The sequence below is a fragment of the Pimephales promelas genome, chromosome 8 (genome assembly GCF_988280905.1).
Source record: "Pimephales promelas chromosome 8, fPimPro1.hap1.1, whole genome shotgun sequence".
NCBI classification, from domain to species: domain Eukaryota; kingdom Metazoa; phylum Chordata; class Actinopteri; order Cypriniformes; family Leuciscidae; genus Pimephales; species Pimephales promelas.
This window is the reverse complement of record NC_142776.1, coordinates 38,420,037-38,438,887: the sequence shown is the minus strand read 5'-3', so window position 1 is coordinate 38,438,887 and position 18,851 is coordinate 38,420,037. Positions and strand designations below refer to the sequence as shown.

Below are 18,851 nucleotides of genomic sequence, written 5' to 3'. Positions count from 1 at the left end.
TCAGCCTAATACACACTATTAAACCCCATCCACAACACAGAGAAAGAGCTTCCCTCGGCTGAGACTCGTCAAGTGTGTGTGTGTGTATAGTGTACACTGTAAAAATGAATATGCTTTATCTAATCAATACAATTCTGGCAACAGATTACAAGCAATATTATTTATTAAATTGAACAAATTAGAATTGAGTAACAGTTAATTAAATTAACATTCTAATTAATTCTAATTTGTACAATTTAATTAATAATATTGCTTGTAATATGTTGCCACAATTTTATTGATTAGATAAAGCATATCATTTTTTTCAGTGTTGTATATGCACATACATATATATATATATATATATATATATATATATATATATATATACTTTTTTATATGTGCACCATCTAGCGATGCCAAGATCATAGGTTTGATTTCCAGCAAAATTCACATGCATGAACTTTTATAAAGTTGCACAATAACAGTGTGTGCTGCTGATCTGCAGGGTCACGACCTTCTATACGTCACACATCATCTCTCATCAATCTCAGATCAAACCAGTCCATCAATATCTGAGAGCGGTCTAATATGTATTTTATTCTCTGAGAGTGCACATATGAGTGTTTTTCTTCATGCATAATGGACAAAAATAATGTCCCAATGCAAAAAGTGAACATGCAGTCTCTTATATTTCTATCATCCTCATCCAGTTACAGGATGATGGTGATAAACACACACAACCCAATGGGACTCATTGTTAGCCGAGACGTTGTCATGGCAACGCAAATCAGAAGAGATGAAGAGCACTAAAGCAGAGCTCCCGACACACACACACACACACTCTATTCATGTCGTTTCTTTATGTTCCCCTCCAGCGCTGGTCAGAGAACAGATGTTTCTGGTGTTCGTTTCCCATCCTAGATTTAATTGTTAGTGATTTTTAGGCTTTCTCTGGTGGCCCACTGATTTCCCACGGTCAATAATACTGTACATCCATTATTAATCCACCAAACAAGAAAATATTTATGACTTAACCCCCATGCAAACTTTTAAAATAACAAGATGTGTAAAATTTGCATAAATATGCACTGTAATTTATTTATTTTTTACTTAAATTATTAAACTGACTTTAAAAAAATGAGTTGAGTCCATAACAAAAAAATTAAAATGGATGAACTTAATTTGATGAGTTCAAATAATGTAAAAACATGTTCTTTTTTATTACATAAAAAAGAGTAACTAAACACTTAACCAACTTTTTTTAGTTAATGATCTGTAAGAATGGATCTTTATTAATACCAGTCATTGATTCGAGTAACTTTTTTGACATTTGTTTATAAAGTGTTCTATTTCTACAATATATGGTGTAAAATCGTCTTAGTGCTGCCCTCTTCAGGTTGAATGGTGGCTACTGCAGTTGAATTTTCTTATTGGATGTTCCGCACTTCGTGACCCTTGGCAGTATAAAAACCATCGTGTGTCGTCAAAACCACTGTAGGGAGTCAGGAATTGGAATTGTGAGTATTGAAAACGATCAGGATAGATTGTTTTAGCATCTATTTCGTCCTCCCTTCTATCTCCGCTGGGGTCAGCCCACTTTTTCAGCATCTTCAAATATTGCCAGTGGGTGGAGTCAGGCTCTGACCAGGGATTTACGAAGTGATGACGTCACTTTGTAGGACAACTGAACTCGGAAGCTAGCGGCGCATGGATTCCCTCGGTCGAAAAAAAAAATGCATTTTCCCCATAGACTTTTGGAAAATCGCAAAAAATAAGATCTGTGTTTAACAAAGGGTTGTGACTCTTACACGTTTTGTCAAGATAATCCAAAATTTAAACATTTTGAAGCTTATATAAAGATTTTAAAAAACACAATCAGACACAATAAAGTTTAAAAAACTACAAGCAGGTTATAACTGTGTGTTCTATGTCATAGATCAAAATGTGAAAATATTTAGAGGCTTTGTTCACCACAGACCTTATTTCAGGCCATTTAGCAAAAACACATTCATAAATCCCATAGGCTTTAGAGCGAGGGAACCGTAGTGCTAAAATGCTAACTCACTTCCGCGTTTTGGCCTACAGAGTGACGTCGTAACTTCGGCACTTTTCCATAATGAGACGTTTTTATTATTTTTTATCTTAATTTTATGCTACTTTGATTGTAATGCTCTTTACGTTTAATAATAAAAAAAAATAAAAAAAAGAGAGACGTTTTTATTAATGATCAGAACATTCCCACTTCATTTTTTAAGTACAATCAACTTGAACGTTTAAGTCATTGTCATCTTGTATAAATGTGTTTAACTTTGATGAGTTAAAGCAATGTAAAAACATATGTTGTCATAACTGACCATATCATTTTTTTACAGCACCTTACGCCCAAAGATCTCCACGTGGTTCCCGTCTGTCGTGTGTGAGTGAGTGTGTGTGTGTGTGTGTGTGTGTGTGTGTGTGTGTGTGTGTGTGTGACAGATGGGGTCAGTGCGAAAATCCTCTTAGCAACTTTCTGCTGATGGAGGTTCATTGAGTGAAGCTCCACACTTTCGGCCATTAGTGGACACACATTCAGGATACGGACATGTCTGCGGAAAAGGTACGTTTGTTTTAATACACTGATTGCATGATGTAGTTATGAGCCTATAGGCATATTATTTTTTGAATCCCCGTTGATCTAAATATTGATTAATTAAAGGACATTTGGAGATTATCTGAATTATTTTGTTCTGCATCTGTTATCAGAACTGTATATTTTTTTAACATTAATAATTATTATAATAATAATATTACTGTCATTATTATGTCATATGTCTAAATCAGTGAGTTTTGGTGAGGTCAGTTCTAGTTTTTCAGGAAAGATCAGTGATTTCACACACATGTGCCCATGAATTTCACTAATATTTAACATAATTACATTTGCATAAATATTATTAGTATTTCTTTTTAAAATAGCTAAGAAATATTAGACTTTGCAGATGCTATTTATACGGTGATATACGTTTGAAAACTTTAGCTCCTGCGTTCAGAGCTTAAACGATATTTTTTGAAATTATAGAATTATAAATGGAAATATATGAATGTCTCATTCAGTGTGTGACCTACAAACCAAACTTGAGTACATTTAGACAGCACAGATATTAGAGATTAGTTGTTGACCACAGAGGTTGTGTTTTAAGTAATTAGCCTAATTTGTGACTGATTTCAAAAAACGTCTTTGGCGAAATGTATAGAATTTGCTGTTAATTTAATGGAAACATGATTGAATTAGGGTTCGTGTTTTCCTCCACACCTCATGACAGGGATTGACTGAGGTGATGGTATTAATAGCCTTATTCTGGCTGGGTCTTAAGTGGATCACAAACACACACACACACACACACACACACACACACACACACACACACACACACACACACACACACACACACACACACACACACACACACACACTAACTACACTCAGCACAGCCCACATTGAATATCTCATTCTTTTTGTCATTTACGAGGGTTAAAATATGCGTAGATATTTTTAAATTACACGTATGAAGACATCCTGAAAAATGATGCATAGATATATGATGCATTTCAATAATTGTCACCTTCGTTCAACAAGTTGCATAATGTTGTTATGCATCAGATCACTGCTATCAATAGATTATGCATTTAAAACACATTACAAATATCAATGTGCATCATAAGTGATTATTATCTACAAAAGTAATGCATAAATAAAACTTCAAATGCATGTTGAAGTGTTTTTGGATGCTGTTCGAAATGCATGTTTTGTGCTTCAGATTTTTCTCCCACATTTTTCTGTTTATGTTCCTTTACATTTGATGTAAATAATTGACTAAACATCTTTTATCAGTACTGTATAACTTCATCCGCATCAGACATATCTGTCAGCACATTTCAAGCATGACAATTTAGCAATTAGGTCCTTCTATGTCAAATCAACCAAATTTCGGAAACCTCCTGCTTGATTTTGCTCATACGCTCTCAGAAAAAAAGGTACAAAAGCTGTCACTGGGGCTGTACCTTTTCAAAAGTTACACTTTTGTGTCCAAAGGCTACATATTGGTACCTTAGTGGTACATATTAGCACCTAAAATGTACATATTAGCACCTGAAATGTACATATTAGCACCTGAAATGTACATATTAGCACCTAAAATGTACATATTAGCACCTGAAATGTACATATTAGCACCTGAAATGTACATATTAGCACCTGAAATGTACATATTAGCACCTAAAATGTACATATTAGCACCTGAAATGTACATATTAGCACCTGAAATGTACATATTAGCACCTGAAATGTACATATTAGCACCTAAAATGTACATATTAGCACCTGAAATGTACATATTAGCACCTGAAATGTACATATTAGCACCTGAAATGTACATATTAGCACCTAAAATGTACATATTATCACCTAAAATGTACATATTATCACCTAAAATGTACATATTACCACCTAAAATTGACATATTACCACCTAAAATGTACATATTACCACCTAAAATTGACATATTAGCTCATGAAATGGACATATTAGAACCTAAAATGTACATATTAGCACCTAAAATGTACATATTAGCACCTAAAATGTACATATTAACACCTAAAATGTAAATTTTAACACCTAAAATGGACATATTAGCTCATGAAATGTACATATTAGCACCTAAAAAGTACATATTTTCACATAAAATGGACAAAAGTGTACATTTTGAAAAGGTACAGCCCCAGTGACAGCTTTTGTACCTTTTTTTCTGAGAGTGTAGACACATAATTAGTAATGATGAAAGCCAAAATATTAAATGAATATTTACTGGGTAATCCAGTATTTTGTGGAGTGGGTCAAAATGACCATTTTCACCGGAGATTTGTAGCCAAATTACAGGTGGGCGAAAATGACTTTAGAAAGATGGCAGCTTTATTATTTATTTTTATACAGAGATTGGTAGGTCTATTATTCAATTCTTTTGTCTTCAGCAATCCTTGTTGCATTATATGGTAACAGTTGAAAAATGGGAAAAAGCTCTTTTCCTGCTTTCCTGCAAAGTTCGCATGCCTGTAAATCAAGAAGTATTATATCTTTTTTTTTATATATAAACCATATAGTCTTAAAATGAAGATATATATATATATAAAAAAAGATTTATTAAGAACCAGAATTTCTGAGTTACAGTCAAACAAACACTGGAAAAATAATATTTTTGACACTCATACTAATTTTTGACAATTATTTTGATAAATTTCTAGTTTCAATGTTATTTGTTCTTCAGAGATTGTTCTTTAAAAGAGAAATAAAAGTATGAGAAAACACAAACTAAAAGTGCTTCTCCACATTGCTGAACTGTCACCGTTGGCAAATAATGCAACAAGGAGACCTAAAATAATAATACTGCCATCTTTCTAAAGTCATTTTCGCTCATCTGTAATTTAGCTTTTAATTTTTGGTGAAAATTGTCATTTCATATTCATCCATGGCATTTAATATTTAGGCTTTAATTACTATTTAAGTTGGAGAAAAATATGAACAAAATGAATGATTTGAGCCTGGGACCTCTTAAGTTACATCAAGTTACATCAAGTTAAGTTACATCAATCCAAGTGTGCAGATGAAGAATAAGATGCTTCTGAATAACTTAAATAGATGTACAGAATGTTGTTCTCTTCTTATTTCTTGCTTTCCCATGCATCATTACTGGTGAGTTCTCTAATTTTCTATTCCTATTCCTCCCTGTTTTAGCTTGTAGCTCCTATTCTGAATGATATCTGACACTTAGCATTAGCTTGGATGAATTTCTTGATGTATTCCTCATTTGTAAGTCGCTTTGGTTAGAAGTGTCTGCTACATGAACATGCTTAATTCTACATCACCATTGACAAAAATGTCATTTTATGACTGCGCACATCAGAATATTACAGAAGCCCAAAAAGAAGAAGCCCGAGTCCACTCCAGTAGAGACCAACGGGAGCGAAGCCAAACCCAAAAAGCCGAAGAGCAAGAAGAGTGCAGACCTGTCGGCCGAGAGCAGCCCGGCCACTCAGAGTACGCCCGAGTCCAGTCCGAATCTCACATCACACTCAGTTCTGTCATGACACACTCTAGGTGGCGCCAGCTGATTGGTGCTTAACTCAAACTGCTTGCATCACATCATTCTCTCGGTGCGTTCACGTGCTATGGGAAAAAAAAGAGATATTTTCCACTTGTGAACTGGTTACTTACCAGTCTATTGGGTTGCGTTCAAGTGCTTTTGTTGTCGTGTTACGGCAAGACAATTTATCAAAACTCAAACGGTAAATAATATGCTGTATATATATATATATATATATATATATATATATATATATATATATATATATATATATTATGGCTGTGCAAAAATTATTTGCGATTAATCGCATCCAAAATAAAAGTCTGTGTTTACATAATATATTTGTGTGTGCTGTATATAATTTTTTTATATATATAAATACATATGCATGCATGTATATATTTAAGAATTATTTGCATTTAAATTCTATATTTATATATATATAAATACAAAATCTATATTATATAAATATAAATATTTTATATATGAATAACACATTTTCTTAAATTTATACATGCATGTGTGTGTATTTATATATACAAAATATACAGCACACACAAATATATTATGTAAACACAGACTTTTATTTTGGATGCGATTAATCGCAAATAATTTTTGCACAGGCCTAATATATATATATATATATTATTGAACGTTCTAGATCAGTACATACGACCCTCCGCCATTTTGAAAAGGTCATTGGTTATCTCATCTCGGCAACTCGTGCATCAACCTTTGACCTTGCTTTGGATAAAAGCGTCAGTTAAATGAATAAATGTAAATGTACTCAAGTAAATGTAGACCTACTCCGTTACTGTCCGGCTCTGCATATAAAACATACATTAAATTTACAACATCAACAAAACTGAAAAAAGGAATTTTCTATAATTACCTTCTTGATTCTCGCTGTTTTGTTTGGTAAAGTAAACAATATTTAGTAATACTATCATAATTTCCCTATTTTCATTTGATGTGTTATGCATTCTAATTGTATTAACATATTTTTTATAGAATGCTAAGGACAGAAATAATTAAAAATAAAATAAGATAAATTAGTGCCCATTTTGTTTGTCTGTGCACGCCACTGCTGCTGATAATTCATGTATGCATCAGCATGTCTTACTTCGGGTGACCATATTTTGATTACCAAAAACCAAACGGATGGGCCTACTCAAATGATACTCGAAGTTTACTCAAAGATACCTTATTAATTTCAATACATTTAAAGTAGGTTATGCCTCCTCTGTATGGATAGAAAATGGTTATATTGTTATATGAAAACAGGACCGTTGGTCACCCTAGTCTTACTTGCTCACAGCAGTGTGTCGTGTCGTGTGTGTATTGGCAGTAGCATGTCTTGTACTTGAGCAACAGCAATAACAGAAACAGCGAAGCAGATCTATTACGCCAAGACCAAACATATAAACATCGTCATATATCCATTAACATACCAAACACTCCAAGAGTTGTCATGATGACAGAACTGTGCTTCTGTCAGTCTGTTTACTCAATTCTCACAAACCTCCCTCACAGATGGAGAGAAGGTGAAGAAGAAGAAACTAGAGAAGGAAAAAGAATCAACAGAGAAGGAGAAAGAATCCAAAAAGAAAGCGAAAAGTGCCCCAAAGAAGAAGAAGAGTAAGTGACCCATGTGTAATGAAATACTATTATAGTTATTAATATTTTAATTTGCTTTTAAGTTTGTATTTTCATTTTTTATTTGCTTTGTCGTATTGTTTTGTGTACATTTCTATTTAGCTTTATTTGTATTTCAGGTTTAGTCATTTTAGTAGGCTACTTCAACTTGCCAAGGCGACATCTCTAATTTTAAGACATCATCTTCAATGTCAAGTTAAAATTAGTTTAGATGTAAACACTGATGTCAATGGTAGTGATCAAACATTGGAAAGAAACGTGACTCTTCAAATAAAGATTGTATCATTACATCGTTACACCAGTGGATGGCGACAAGTGACTCTTAAATAATATATTTGTCATTCAATCGTTCATTCAAGAGATTCATTTTAAAAAAAGCTGATTCATCCAGAAATTGAATATATAATAGTAAAGACATTGTTGCGAGTTGCTCTTGGAAACAGTACAACATATTTTCTGCCATGAAAAGATTATGAGTATGAGGTAGCCTACTTTTTAATTTAGCATCTTGAAAATGTATTTTTTGGATATTTAAAGTATGATAACAGTGTGATTAAGGAGGCTTTTGTAATTCATTTGTTAATTTTATTAGTCAAATTTCATATTCACAAAATAAAAATGTGAAATTAAAAAAAAAAACAAACAAAAAAACGTCGTTCTCGAGCAACGAAACCCAGTAAACTAGTCAAGGATCTTGCCAGGATGGACGTCGCCAGTTTTAATATACAAAACGTGTACGTTATAGCTGCAAACATAAGCAAACGGACCTTTGCTTTGATTGTGAAGATATTCCTTTTTTACCGACAGCGTTGTCCACTCTTGAAAAAAGATCTATCTGTACTTTTGTCGGCTTTCATTTTTGTGCGGTGTAAAGTGACGGATTCTCTATGACATATGTAAATATCTCCAAACTCTGGTAGAGACTTCGAGTATGTAAATTTTTTTCTTGATATCTAATTTTAACATTCGGTGACAGTGACATTGTAGTATTGGACTAGTGTATGTCGCCATTTTGTCAGCGTTCGTTTCCCGCCAGGTATCCATATAGTAGTCACGTGACTGAAAGTATAAATAACAACACCGACGTGACCTCTCACAAATTCTGTTTTATTGAGGTCTCAATATTTTTTTCTAAAACTATAAGACAATTACTGAGATGAGATTAGTTAAAAATGCATAGTTATGAATGTGTATCATCTCAGATTGGAAGAATTTGATCTCATAATGATTTCACACATTAATATCTCAAGCCCATATGGAAACATCAGTTGAAACTGTGAAGATGATTGGAGTTTGTTTCTCAGGAATCAATGCGACTGTCTTGGAGAAACAACTGTAATACTAAGCAATGTCTTCTCTCTTCTACAGGATGGTGGCGTGACATTTGATAAGTGTACCAATCTTTTTTCAATGTGTTTATCGCAAAACAGGTTCTACAGAAGATGAAGATGATGATGGAGAGACCACTCCTCAGAAGAAGACAAAGAAAAAGACTTCAAAAGAAAGTTCTGATGGAAAATTAAAAGACAAGGAAAAAGACAAGAAGTCCAAATCAAAAGGTGTCCTCTTCTCAAATGAGTGACAACTATTATGAGCTCCAACGTTACTTTCAGCAATACTTGCTAACTAGATTGATTTTTGGATCTGTTTATTTATTTCTTGCTTTATGTGAATATGAAGACATGAAAGAGGACGCAGACAGTAAAGGGAAATCTAAAGCCAAGAAAAAGGAGCCGGCCTCCATGTTTCAGATAAATGGAGACAAGCCTGAAACCAAGAGTAAAAAGAAAGGTAGTGTTCTGAGAGCTTTTCTACACGCATGTCTGCTTGACTATTCGCAATAATGTATATGTTCGCTTATCTTTTGGATGATAAAGCTGCCAAATCTGAGAGTGAAGATGAGAGCGAACCAGAAACCAAAAGCAGCAAGACAAAGAAGAAGAGCAGCTCAAACCCATCGTCCATGTTTCAGACCGGAGGAGACAAAGACAAGGACAAAAAGACAAAAAAGACCAAAAGTAAGTTCTTTTCTTAAACCATTATAGTATGCACAATTTGATAAAAAGATATAAAAGATATAAAAAAAAAGATATAAAAGCTTATATTAAAAAAAAAATTCATATTATATATATCAGACTGTGGACTCTTTTAAAAAACTCTTATTTATTTATTTCTGTTTTTGTTTTTTATGTTGTAGCACTTTGAGGTCATTAATTTGATGTAAAGTGCGTTACAAATAAAATATATTATTAAAATATATTATTATTATTATGTGAAATGTGTTTTATTTTATTATTTGTTATATTATATATTTTTTTTAATGATTACACAAAATTGTATCATCATAAATACTTCACAAATAAGTAAATTCTCAATGAAGAACAAACTGTTTTATTCCAATATGGTGACATGTTGTATTTTTTAAGAGAGCTACAATTAAAGAACCATATTGAGGGTTATAGCATGTCATTGTGAAGAAATTGAATATTAACTATTATATATTTATATATATATAAATATACGTTTCTCATCGTCAGATCCCGCTAAAGCAGACGAGACTGAAGACTCTGATTCAGAAGTGACGCAAAAAAAGAAAAAGGGCAAAGGGAAAAAAGGCAAAAAGGTAAATTCACTGTATTCCACATTATTCTCACTCTATTGTTTATTTATTGTTGGATATTTTGTATGCTTACCTCTTTTACTCCTGTGAAGGAGGAGCGAGCACCTTCTCCTGTCATCGAGTTTGACAATCTGGAAGAGTTTGTACTTCAACCCGCTCAACAAGGCGTCACGGTAAAGTGCAAAGTGACCCGGGACAAGAGAGGGATGGACCGAGGCCTTTACCCGACTTACTACCTGCACCTGGACAATGAGAAGAAAGTATGACATCTACTGTAATGTTTGTATTTCTCCAGAGTCTCTCAGGCTGTTGGAACATAATGAACATAAGCTCAATCATGATGGATGAGTGGGAAACATAGACACTCTTAGAAGAAAAGGTTCCATCAGGCGCTTCATATATATAACTTTAGGGTTCCGTTGGACGCTTCATATATAGAACTTTAGGGTTCCGTTGGGTGCTTCATATATAGAACCTTAGGGTTCCGTTGGGCACTTCATATATAGAACTTTAGGGTTCCGTTGGGCACTTCATATATAGAACTTTTGGGTTCCATTGGGCGCTTCATATATAGAACCTTAGGGTTCCGTTGGGCACTTCATATATAGAACTTTTGGGTTCCATTGGGCGCTTCATATATAGAACTTTTGGGTTCCGTTGGACGCTTCATATATAGAACCTTAGGGTTCCGTTGGACGCTTCATATATAGAACTTTTGGGTTCCGTTGGGCGCTTCATATATAGAACCTTAGGGTTTCATCAGGCGCTTCATATATAGAACCTTAGGTTTACGTTGGGCACTTAATATATAGAACTTTAGGGTTCTGTTGGGCACTTAATATATAGAACTTTAGGGTTCTGTTGGGCACTTCATATATAGAACCTTAGGGTTCCGTCAGGCGCTTCATATATAGAACCTTAGGGTTCCATCAGGCGCTTCATATATAGAACTTTAGGGTTCCATTAGGCACTTCATATATAGAACTTTAGGGTTCCGTTGGGCGCTTCATATATAGAACCGTAGGGTTCCGTCATGCGCTTCATATATAGAACTTAAGGGTTCCATCAGGCACTTCATATATAGAACTTTAGGGTTCCGTTGGGTGCTTCATATATAGAACTTTAGGGTTCCGTTGGGCGCTTCATATATAGAACCGTAGGGTTCCGTCATGCGCTTCATATATAGAACTTTAGGGTTCCATCAGGCACTTCATATATAGAACTTTAGGGTTCCGTTGGGTGTAGAACCTTAGGGTTCCATCAGGCACTTCATATATAGAACTTAAGGGTTCTGTTGGGCACTTCTTATATAGAACCTTAGGGTTCCATCAGGCGCTTCATATATAGAACCTTAGGGTTCTGTCAGGTGCTTCATATATAGAACCTTAGGGTTCTGTTGGGCACTTCATATATAGAACCTTAGGGTTCCATCAGGCGCTTCATATATAGAACTTTAGGGTTCCGTTGGGTGCTTCATATATAGAACTTTAGGGTTCCGTTGGGCGCTTCATATATAGAACCTTAGGGTTCCATCAGGCTCTTCATATATAGAACTTAAGGGTTCCGTCATGCACTTCATATATAGAACTTAAGGGTTCTGTCATGCACTTCATATATAGAACCCGATAGTTTTTATACAACCATTGTGGTCGGTAAGATTTAAAATATGTCTCTTCTGCTCACCAAGGCTGCATTTATTTGATCGAAAATATAATAAAAGCACTAATATTGTGAAACATTTTAACAATTGAAAATAACTGGTTCTATATATATTCTAAAATATAATTTATTCCTGTGATCAAAGCTGAATTGTCAGCATCATTACTCCAGTCTTCAGTGTCACATGATCCTTCAGAAATCATTCTAAATCTATAAATATCTTTAATGTCACTTTTGATGAATTTAATGTGTCCTTGCTAAATAAAATGATTCATTTCTTTCAAAAGACTAAGAAAATCTTACCCCAATATATGCTCCAATATTATAATTTTTTTTTTACTAATTTTAGCTTTGCAAATGGGAGTAATATGAATTCCTATTTGTCTTTTTTTTGTCCATTTTACATCCAGGTGTTTTTGTTAGCGGGAAGGAAGAGGAAGAAAAGCACAACCTCAAACTACTTGATCTCCATAGACCCCACTGACCTCTCCAGAGGAGGAGAAAACTTCGTTGGGAAGCTGAGGTACGTGGGTTTGGACCATTACCAATATAGCTGCTCTTTATATGATACTTTTTGTAGGCCTATGACACAGTCTCGTTGATTTAAAGGTTATATCCATTTGTATTTCAGGTCAAATCTGATGGGAACTAAGTTCACGGTGTTCGATAATGCACTGCATCCGGACCGTGCTCTGCCGGACATGTCTAACGCTCGGCAGGAATTGGCAGCCATTATCTATGTACGGCAACATTACAATACTGCTGTAGTTTTGGTTGAAGTACTAATCAATGAAACAATATCAGTGATATTTCATAATATTAATTTGATATTATATTGTGACTTTAGGAAACAAATGTTTTGGGCATGAAAGGGCCGAGACGAATGATTATAATTATTCCTGGCATGACCAAAGATGGTGAACGAGTCCCCATACGACCACGTAGTGTAAGTAAATCACAAATGTATACAAACATACACACACACACAACCATTTAAAGTGACAACTAAAAATACTGCTTCCCAACAGGACAATAATGGCCTCCTCATGAGACATCAAAACAGAAATATGGAAAACTTGATAGAGCTGCGCAATAAGACGCCAGTGTGGAATGAAGATACGGCGTCACATGTGTTAAACTTCAACGGCAGAGTCACACAGGCCTCCATCAAAAACTTCCAGATAGTGCATAACAAAGACCGTAAGTCTCTCAGCTAGAGCTGTGTTGATCGACTTCACTAATAGATCGTGTTCGAATAAAGCGATTTTGCTGGGTCATTTTAACCCAAAATTGGGTAAAATATGGACAAACCCAAATGTTGTGTTAAAAATGTAATTTAAAATTTTAACTCAACTTCAGCTTTCACTTTCAACTTTTTTAATTAAATTTTTAACCCAACATTTGGGTTTGTCCATATTTGACCCAAATTTGGGTTGAAACAACCCAGCATTTTTTAGAGTGTATAACCTGAAGTGTTATTTTAGGACTCTTATATAATATTTTAGTATTTATTTATATTTAAACATTTTTTAAGTTTAATTTTCAGTACTTTTGTTGTGCTTTTGCCATTTTTATTAGTTTGCTTTTTAAATTTCTATTAAGTGATTATTTATTATTTAGGTTGTAGTACTTATTTAAAGCCAAATTATTTAATGCATATACTGTATCCCACAATGCAATGCACTTGACTTCATTGTCCATTTCCAATGTGACAAATGTACCAGAAATAATATCAACAGTAATTTTTTAATCTCTTTCTTGACTTACTGTTTGACTGAACTAGGAAAAGTTAAGACATTTAAATGTAAAAATGGAATAAAAAATGTATTTTGAGATGCAACACTTTAGAATTGTGCATGTTAAATTCAGTGTGTTGCATCTCAAAATACACAAGATTTTTTAGCATTTTTAATCCATTTTTACATTTAAATGTTACTATTATTTGAAAAATGTATTGTTTCATATTTCATGCTTTTTTTTTTTACTGTTTTATATAATAGTACACTCTAAAATATGGACAAACCCAAACTTTGGGTTAAAAATTTCATCTAAAATGTTAACCCAATTACTGGATTTGTCAATATTTGATCCAAATTTGGGTTGAAACAACCCAGCATTTTTTAGAGTGTATAACCTGAAGTGTTATTTTAGGATTCTTATATACTATTTTAGAATTTATTTATATTTTTATAAATGGAAATGGAATGGATTTTTTTTTAGTTTAATTTTCAGTACTTTTGTTGTGCTTTTGCCATTTTTATTAGTTTGCTTTTTTTAAATTTCTATTTAGTGATTATTTAGTGATTTATATATTTATATTTTATTATTTATATTTATTATTTTGATTTAATTAAATAATTTATTTCATTATATAATTGTTTATAATTTTATTAATTAGGTTTTAGTACTATTTAAAGCCAAATTAGTTAATGCAATATACTGTATCCCACAATTCAATGCACTTGACTTCATCGTCCATTTCCAATGTGACAAATGTACCAGAAATAATATCAACAGCAATTTTTTAATCTCTTTCTTGACTTACTGTTTGACTGAACTGGGAAAAGTTAACATTTAAATGTAAAATAAATAAATAAAAGTTAAGACATTTAAATGTAAATGGATAAAAAAATGCTAAATGTATTTTGAGATGCAGCACTTAAGAATTGTGCATGTTTAATTCAGTGTGTTGCATCTCAAGGTTATTTAGCATTTTTTAATCCCTTTTTACATTTAAATGTTACTGTTATTTGAAAAATGTAGCTATTGTTCCATATTGCATGCGTTTCTCTAAAAAAAATGCTGGGTTGTTTTTACCCAATTTTGGGTAAAATATGGACAAACCCAAACTTTGGGTTAAAATTTTCATTTAAAATGTTAACCCAATTACTGAATTTGTCAATATTTGATCCAAATTTGTGTTGAAATAACCCAGCATGTTTTAGAGTGTACATACAAAGTGCCCAATAAACACTGTGCAGCAAAATAATGGAAGTATTAATATGTTGTCTAAGTAAATATAAATTTACATATATTTCAGTGGACTACATTGTGATGCAGTTTGGGAGAGTTGCAGATGACGCTTTCACTCTGGACTACAGCTATCCTCTGTGTGCCGTACAAGCCTTTGCCATCGCCCTCTCCAGCTTTGATGGCAAGATCGCCTGCGAGTAGGAGCGTCACGTTTCCTGCGGGTGTCTTTCTGTGATGTTGTCACATGGGAAACGTTCTCACTCAGCATCGGCTCAATTCTCCAGAGCCCATAAATCTGTCAAAATAAAGCACCATTGCTTGTGGGGTTGCATGATTTTACATGCATCTGTTGGTCATAACCTCTTCTATGGGCTGAAATCGAATACAGTGGGTGTACTGGAGAACGGAGGAAGTGCCTCCTTTTATGATGTTTGATTTGAGGGTGTGAAAGATGCAAATGACCCCTGGTGGTGAGGAGGTCACATTAGACGTGGTCTGCGCGTAAAAAGGGGGGAAAAGAAACAGTTTTTTGGTTGTATTTTAATATTAGCAAACCGGGTTAAAAACAGCAGTAGAAAAAGCAGTTTTTTATTGTGTTTTATTGGCAGTCGTGCTACATTTGTGTGTGTGTGTGTGTGTGTGTGTAACTGTGTAAAAATGCATGTCCAAGAAAGATGTGTCTGTGCAAGTGTGCCGAAAGCTGAAGGTCCAGATTTATCAGCTGATTGTAAATTTCAGATTTTTGCACATGCAATATCATTGGCATGACTGATGCGTTGGAGAATGTCAAACATCTCAACCACTCATGCAGTTTTTTTGCTTACTCAGACAAACATTATCTGGAATAATATGTGTCATTGCTGAAATAAGTCCATGATCACCTGATACAGATGCGAAAACCCATTGTTTGGTGTTTCTTTTATTTTGTTTTGCCTTTTACATGTCATTATAGTTTATGATTCCTTCTGTAACATAGGATGCATTTGATAAAAACCCATAACTGTCTTAATGCATGCAGACAAAAGTAAATTAGACATGTTCTTTCGTTTTTACTCAATGTAAATGTACACTGTAAAAAAATATTTTCAAGATTTGTTATCACGACGTATTTTCTTTTGTCAAATCAACTTTATAATAATGTATTTAGTTGATATAACTTATTATTTTGAGTTTCTGATGGTTAAATTAATCTCCTTCATTGTATTAACTCACTTTTTCCAGTTCAATCAGCTTAAAATTTTAAGGCAACCAGGTTACTTACTTTTTTTAAGTTAAACCAACAATATTTTTTACAGTGTAGTTATCACAACATTTTTTCTTTTATCAAATCAACTTAAATAATTTATTTAGTTCAGATAACATATAATTTTGAGTTTCTGATAATTAAATTAATCTCCTTCATTGTATTAACTCACTTTTTCCAGTTCAATGAACTTAAAATTTTAAGGCAACCTTACTTACTTTTTTAAGTTAACCATCAATATTTTTTTACAGTGTAAGGAAAATGCAACTGTGAAATGAAATAAAAGTGTTTGTAAAAATGTGCTTTGTTTAAGAATTTATTTTATAGGTGTGTTTGAAAAGTTAATTATGTGTAAAACTTTATGGTATTTTTTTTGTGCAATTCAATGCTTTTCTTTGCAGCCTTTATTTTTTCCAATTGATGCCACCTAAGCAGCTTTATTGATGTTAACTAATAGCCATTTATCTATTTTGACATTTGTTTTAGGCTTTTAATGCTGCCTAATGTTAATTTAATAATGCCATGGCAATAATAGTAAACTTACAAATTTAAAAATATCCAGTGGATTGTGAATGCTGATTTATATTGCACTCTAAACAATGCTGGGTTGTTTTAACCCAAATTTGGGTCAAATATGGACAAATCCAAATGTTGGGTTAAAAATGTACAGTTGAAAGTGAAAGTTGAAGTTGGGTTAAAATTTGAAATTAGATTTTTAACCCAACATTTGGGTTTGTCCATATTTTACCCAAATTTGGGTTGAAACAACCCAGCATTTTTTAGGGTGAACAGTAACACATATTAGATATATACACTCTAAACAATGCTGGGTTGTTTTAACCCAAATTTGGGTCAAATATGGACAAATCCAAATGTTGGGTTAAAAATGTACAGTTGAAAGTGAAAGTTGAAGTTGGGTTAAAATTTGAAATTAGATTTTTAACCCAACATTTGGGTTTGTCCATATTTTACCCAAATTTGGGTTGAAACAACCCAGCATTTTTTAGGGTGAACAGTAACACATATTAGATATATACACTCTAAACAATGCTGGGTTGTTTTAACCCAAATTTGGGTCAAATATGGACAAACCCAAATGTTGGGTTAAAAATCTAATTTCAAATTTTAACCCAACTTCAACTTTCACTTTCAACTGTACATTTTTTAATTACATTTTTGGGTTTGTCCATTTTTGACCCAAATTTGGGTTGAAACAACCCAGCTTTTTTTAGAGTGGGACTGTAAATGCCTTTCTAAAGCGCTTGTAAAGTAAAAAATAAACATATTGAAGATTATTGCATGGCCGAATGAATGAACTGCACAACAAATGAAAGTCACTTTAGCTCAGCTTTAGCTGTGATATTACACTCTTTAAACTGTCAGCCTCGGGCCAGACCAGTGGATCTGTCACAGCTTGCTGGGTTGGTTGTCCAAACTTGTAGATCTGAGAAAAGTTTACCACCACGTAGAGTTGCTGTGAGAGTTTCAACTACTTCCTCATCTGGTCCCTGTTGCTTTTTGTAACCTTTGTAAAATGTTAACTTTTCTTAGCTGATCTTTACTTTGGACTGTTTACTCACATGTCTCAGTTTTGACCTACAGACGGAGCTCTATGCCTGTCGAGATGCATGTTAAAGCAGCATATGCATTATAATCTCAGGCTTCCTTCCAGGATATTACATCACTGAGTTTGACTGTTCTGCTCCCCGGAGACGGTGGTTGTGGTGAAGAGGTTTCACAGTTCACACTCATCGCTCTGGAATGTTGCATGGATTCTATTAGAATTCCTGGACAATGATGATGATGATGATGATGATGATGATGCAGAGGGTTCTAAAACGGGTTCGGGAACCATGCTGTATTTGACCTGCAAAGATAACAAAGATCATCATCGGTTCATTAACATGTTGATGAACAAATCTAAAAATATACATTCAGAAAAATATTTCAAAGGAGAAACATTCCTGTTGCAATGAAATCCAAAACATGTATCTTTTATTTATCCACAAAAGAAAAATACTGAATTAGTTAACTTGTAAAAGTCTAACTTATTGTTTAATTTATGAATACAGTAACAAATTGGTTGTTTGAATATTTTAGAAAAATGTGCAATAATAAAATAACCTGTGTTGGGGATAAAAGTGCAATTTAAGGAATTGTTTTCTCTTATTTTTTTGCATTTTCTTGTCAAGATTATTTTTGCATTTCACATGAAATAAATAATTAGGACCAGGGGCCAGTTGCATAAACATACTAGTCTGACTGATAACTAGTTAATTATTTATCTTCAGATTCATATTAGACTACAGTAAATCTACCTTTTCATGTGACTGACTTGATCAGTCTTAAAGAAAAACATGGATTAAGATAGAGTGTTCTAAGGATTTTACACAACCGTCCATATTAAATACATTTAATATGATCTACCCAACGAAAAAAGTCATTGCATTAATCTAAACTTGGTTTTGTACAGTACAGTAGCTCAAGTACAGCTTTTCTTCATGTGGCCCCCCAAGTGGGCGTGGCGTCTGGAGAAAACCCCGCCCCCAGCCGTGTTGATTGACGCTCCACAGTGGCCCCTCCTTAAACTTTTTTTCCCTCCTTC

At 33.6% G+C, this 18,851-nt stretch overlaps 1 protein-coding gene across 3 annotated transcripts; it reads left to right on the top strand.

Annotated features, from left to right (window-relative positions):
* Window positions 1-426: 426 nt before the first annotated feature.
* On the top strand, window positions 427-16,060 carry tulp1b (TUB like protein 1b). Of its 3 annotated transcripts, XM_089134530.1 has the most exons (13): window positions 427-2,578; window positions 5,926-6,049; window positions 7,629-7,733; window positions 9,182-9,310; window positions 9,432-9,542; window positions 9,629-9,769; window positions 10,289-10,374; window positions 10,464-10,631; window positions 12,441-12,553; window positions 12,662-12,770; window positions 12,878-12,976; window positions 13,059-13,230; window positions 15,071-16,060. In XM_089134530.1, exons 1-13 carry the CDS (start codon window positions 2,564-2,566, stop codon window positions 15,202-15,204), a joined length of 1,506 nt encoding a protein of 501 aa, XP_088990656.1. In that variant the 5' UTR covers window positions 427-2,563; the 3' UTR covers window positions 15,205-16,060. The 3 variants fall into 3 exon arrangements, with proteins under 3 accessions (XP_088990656.1, XP_039509928.2, XP_088990655.1); XM_039653994.2 differs by lacking the exon at window positions 427-2,578 and having other exon boundaries at window positions 5,268-6,049; window positions 9,441-9,542; XM_089134529.1 differs by lacking the exon at window positions 427-2,578 and having other exon boundaries at window positions 5,269-6,049.
* Window positions 16,061-18,851: the final 2,791 nt, after the last annotated feature.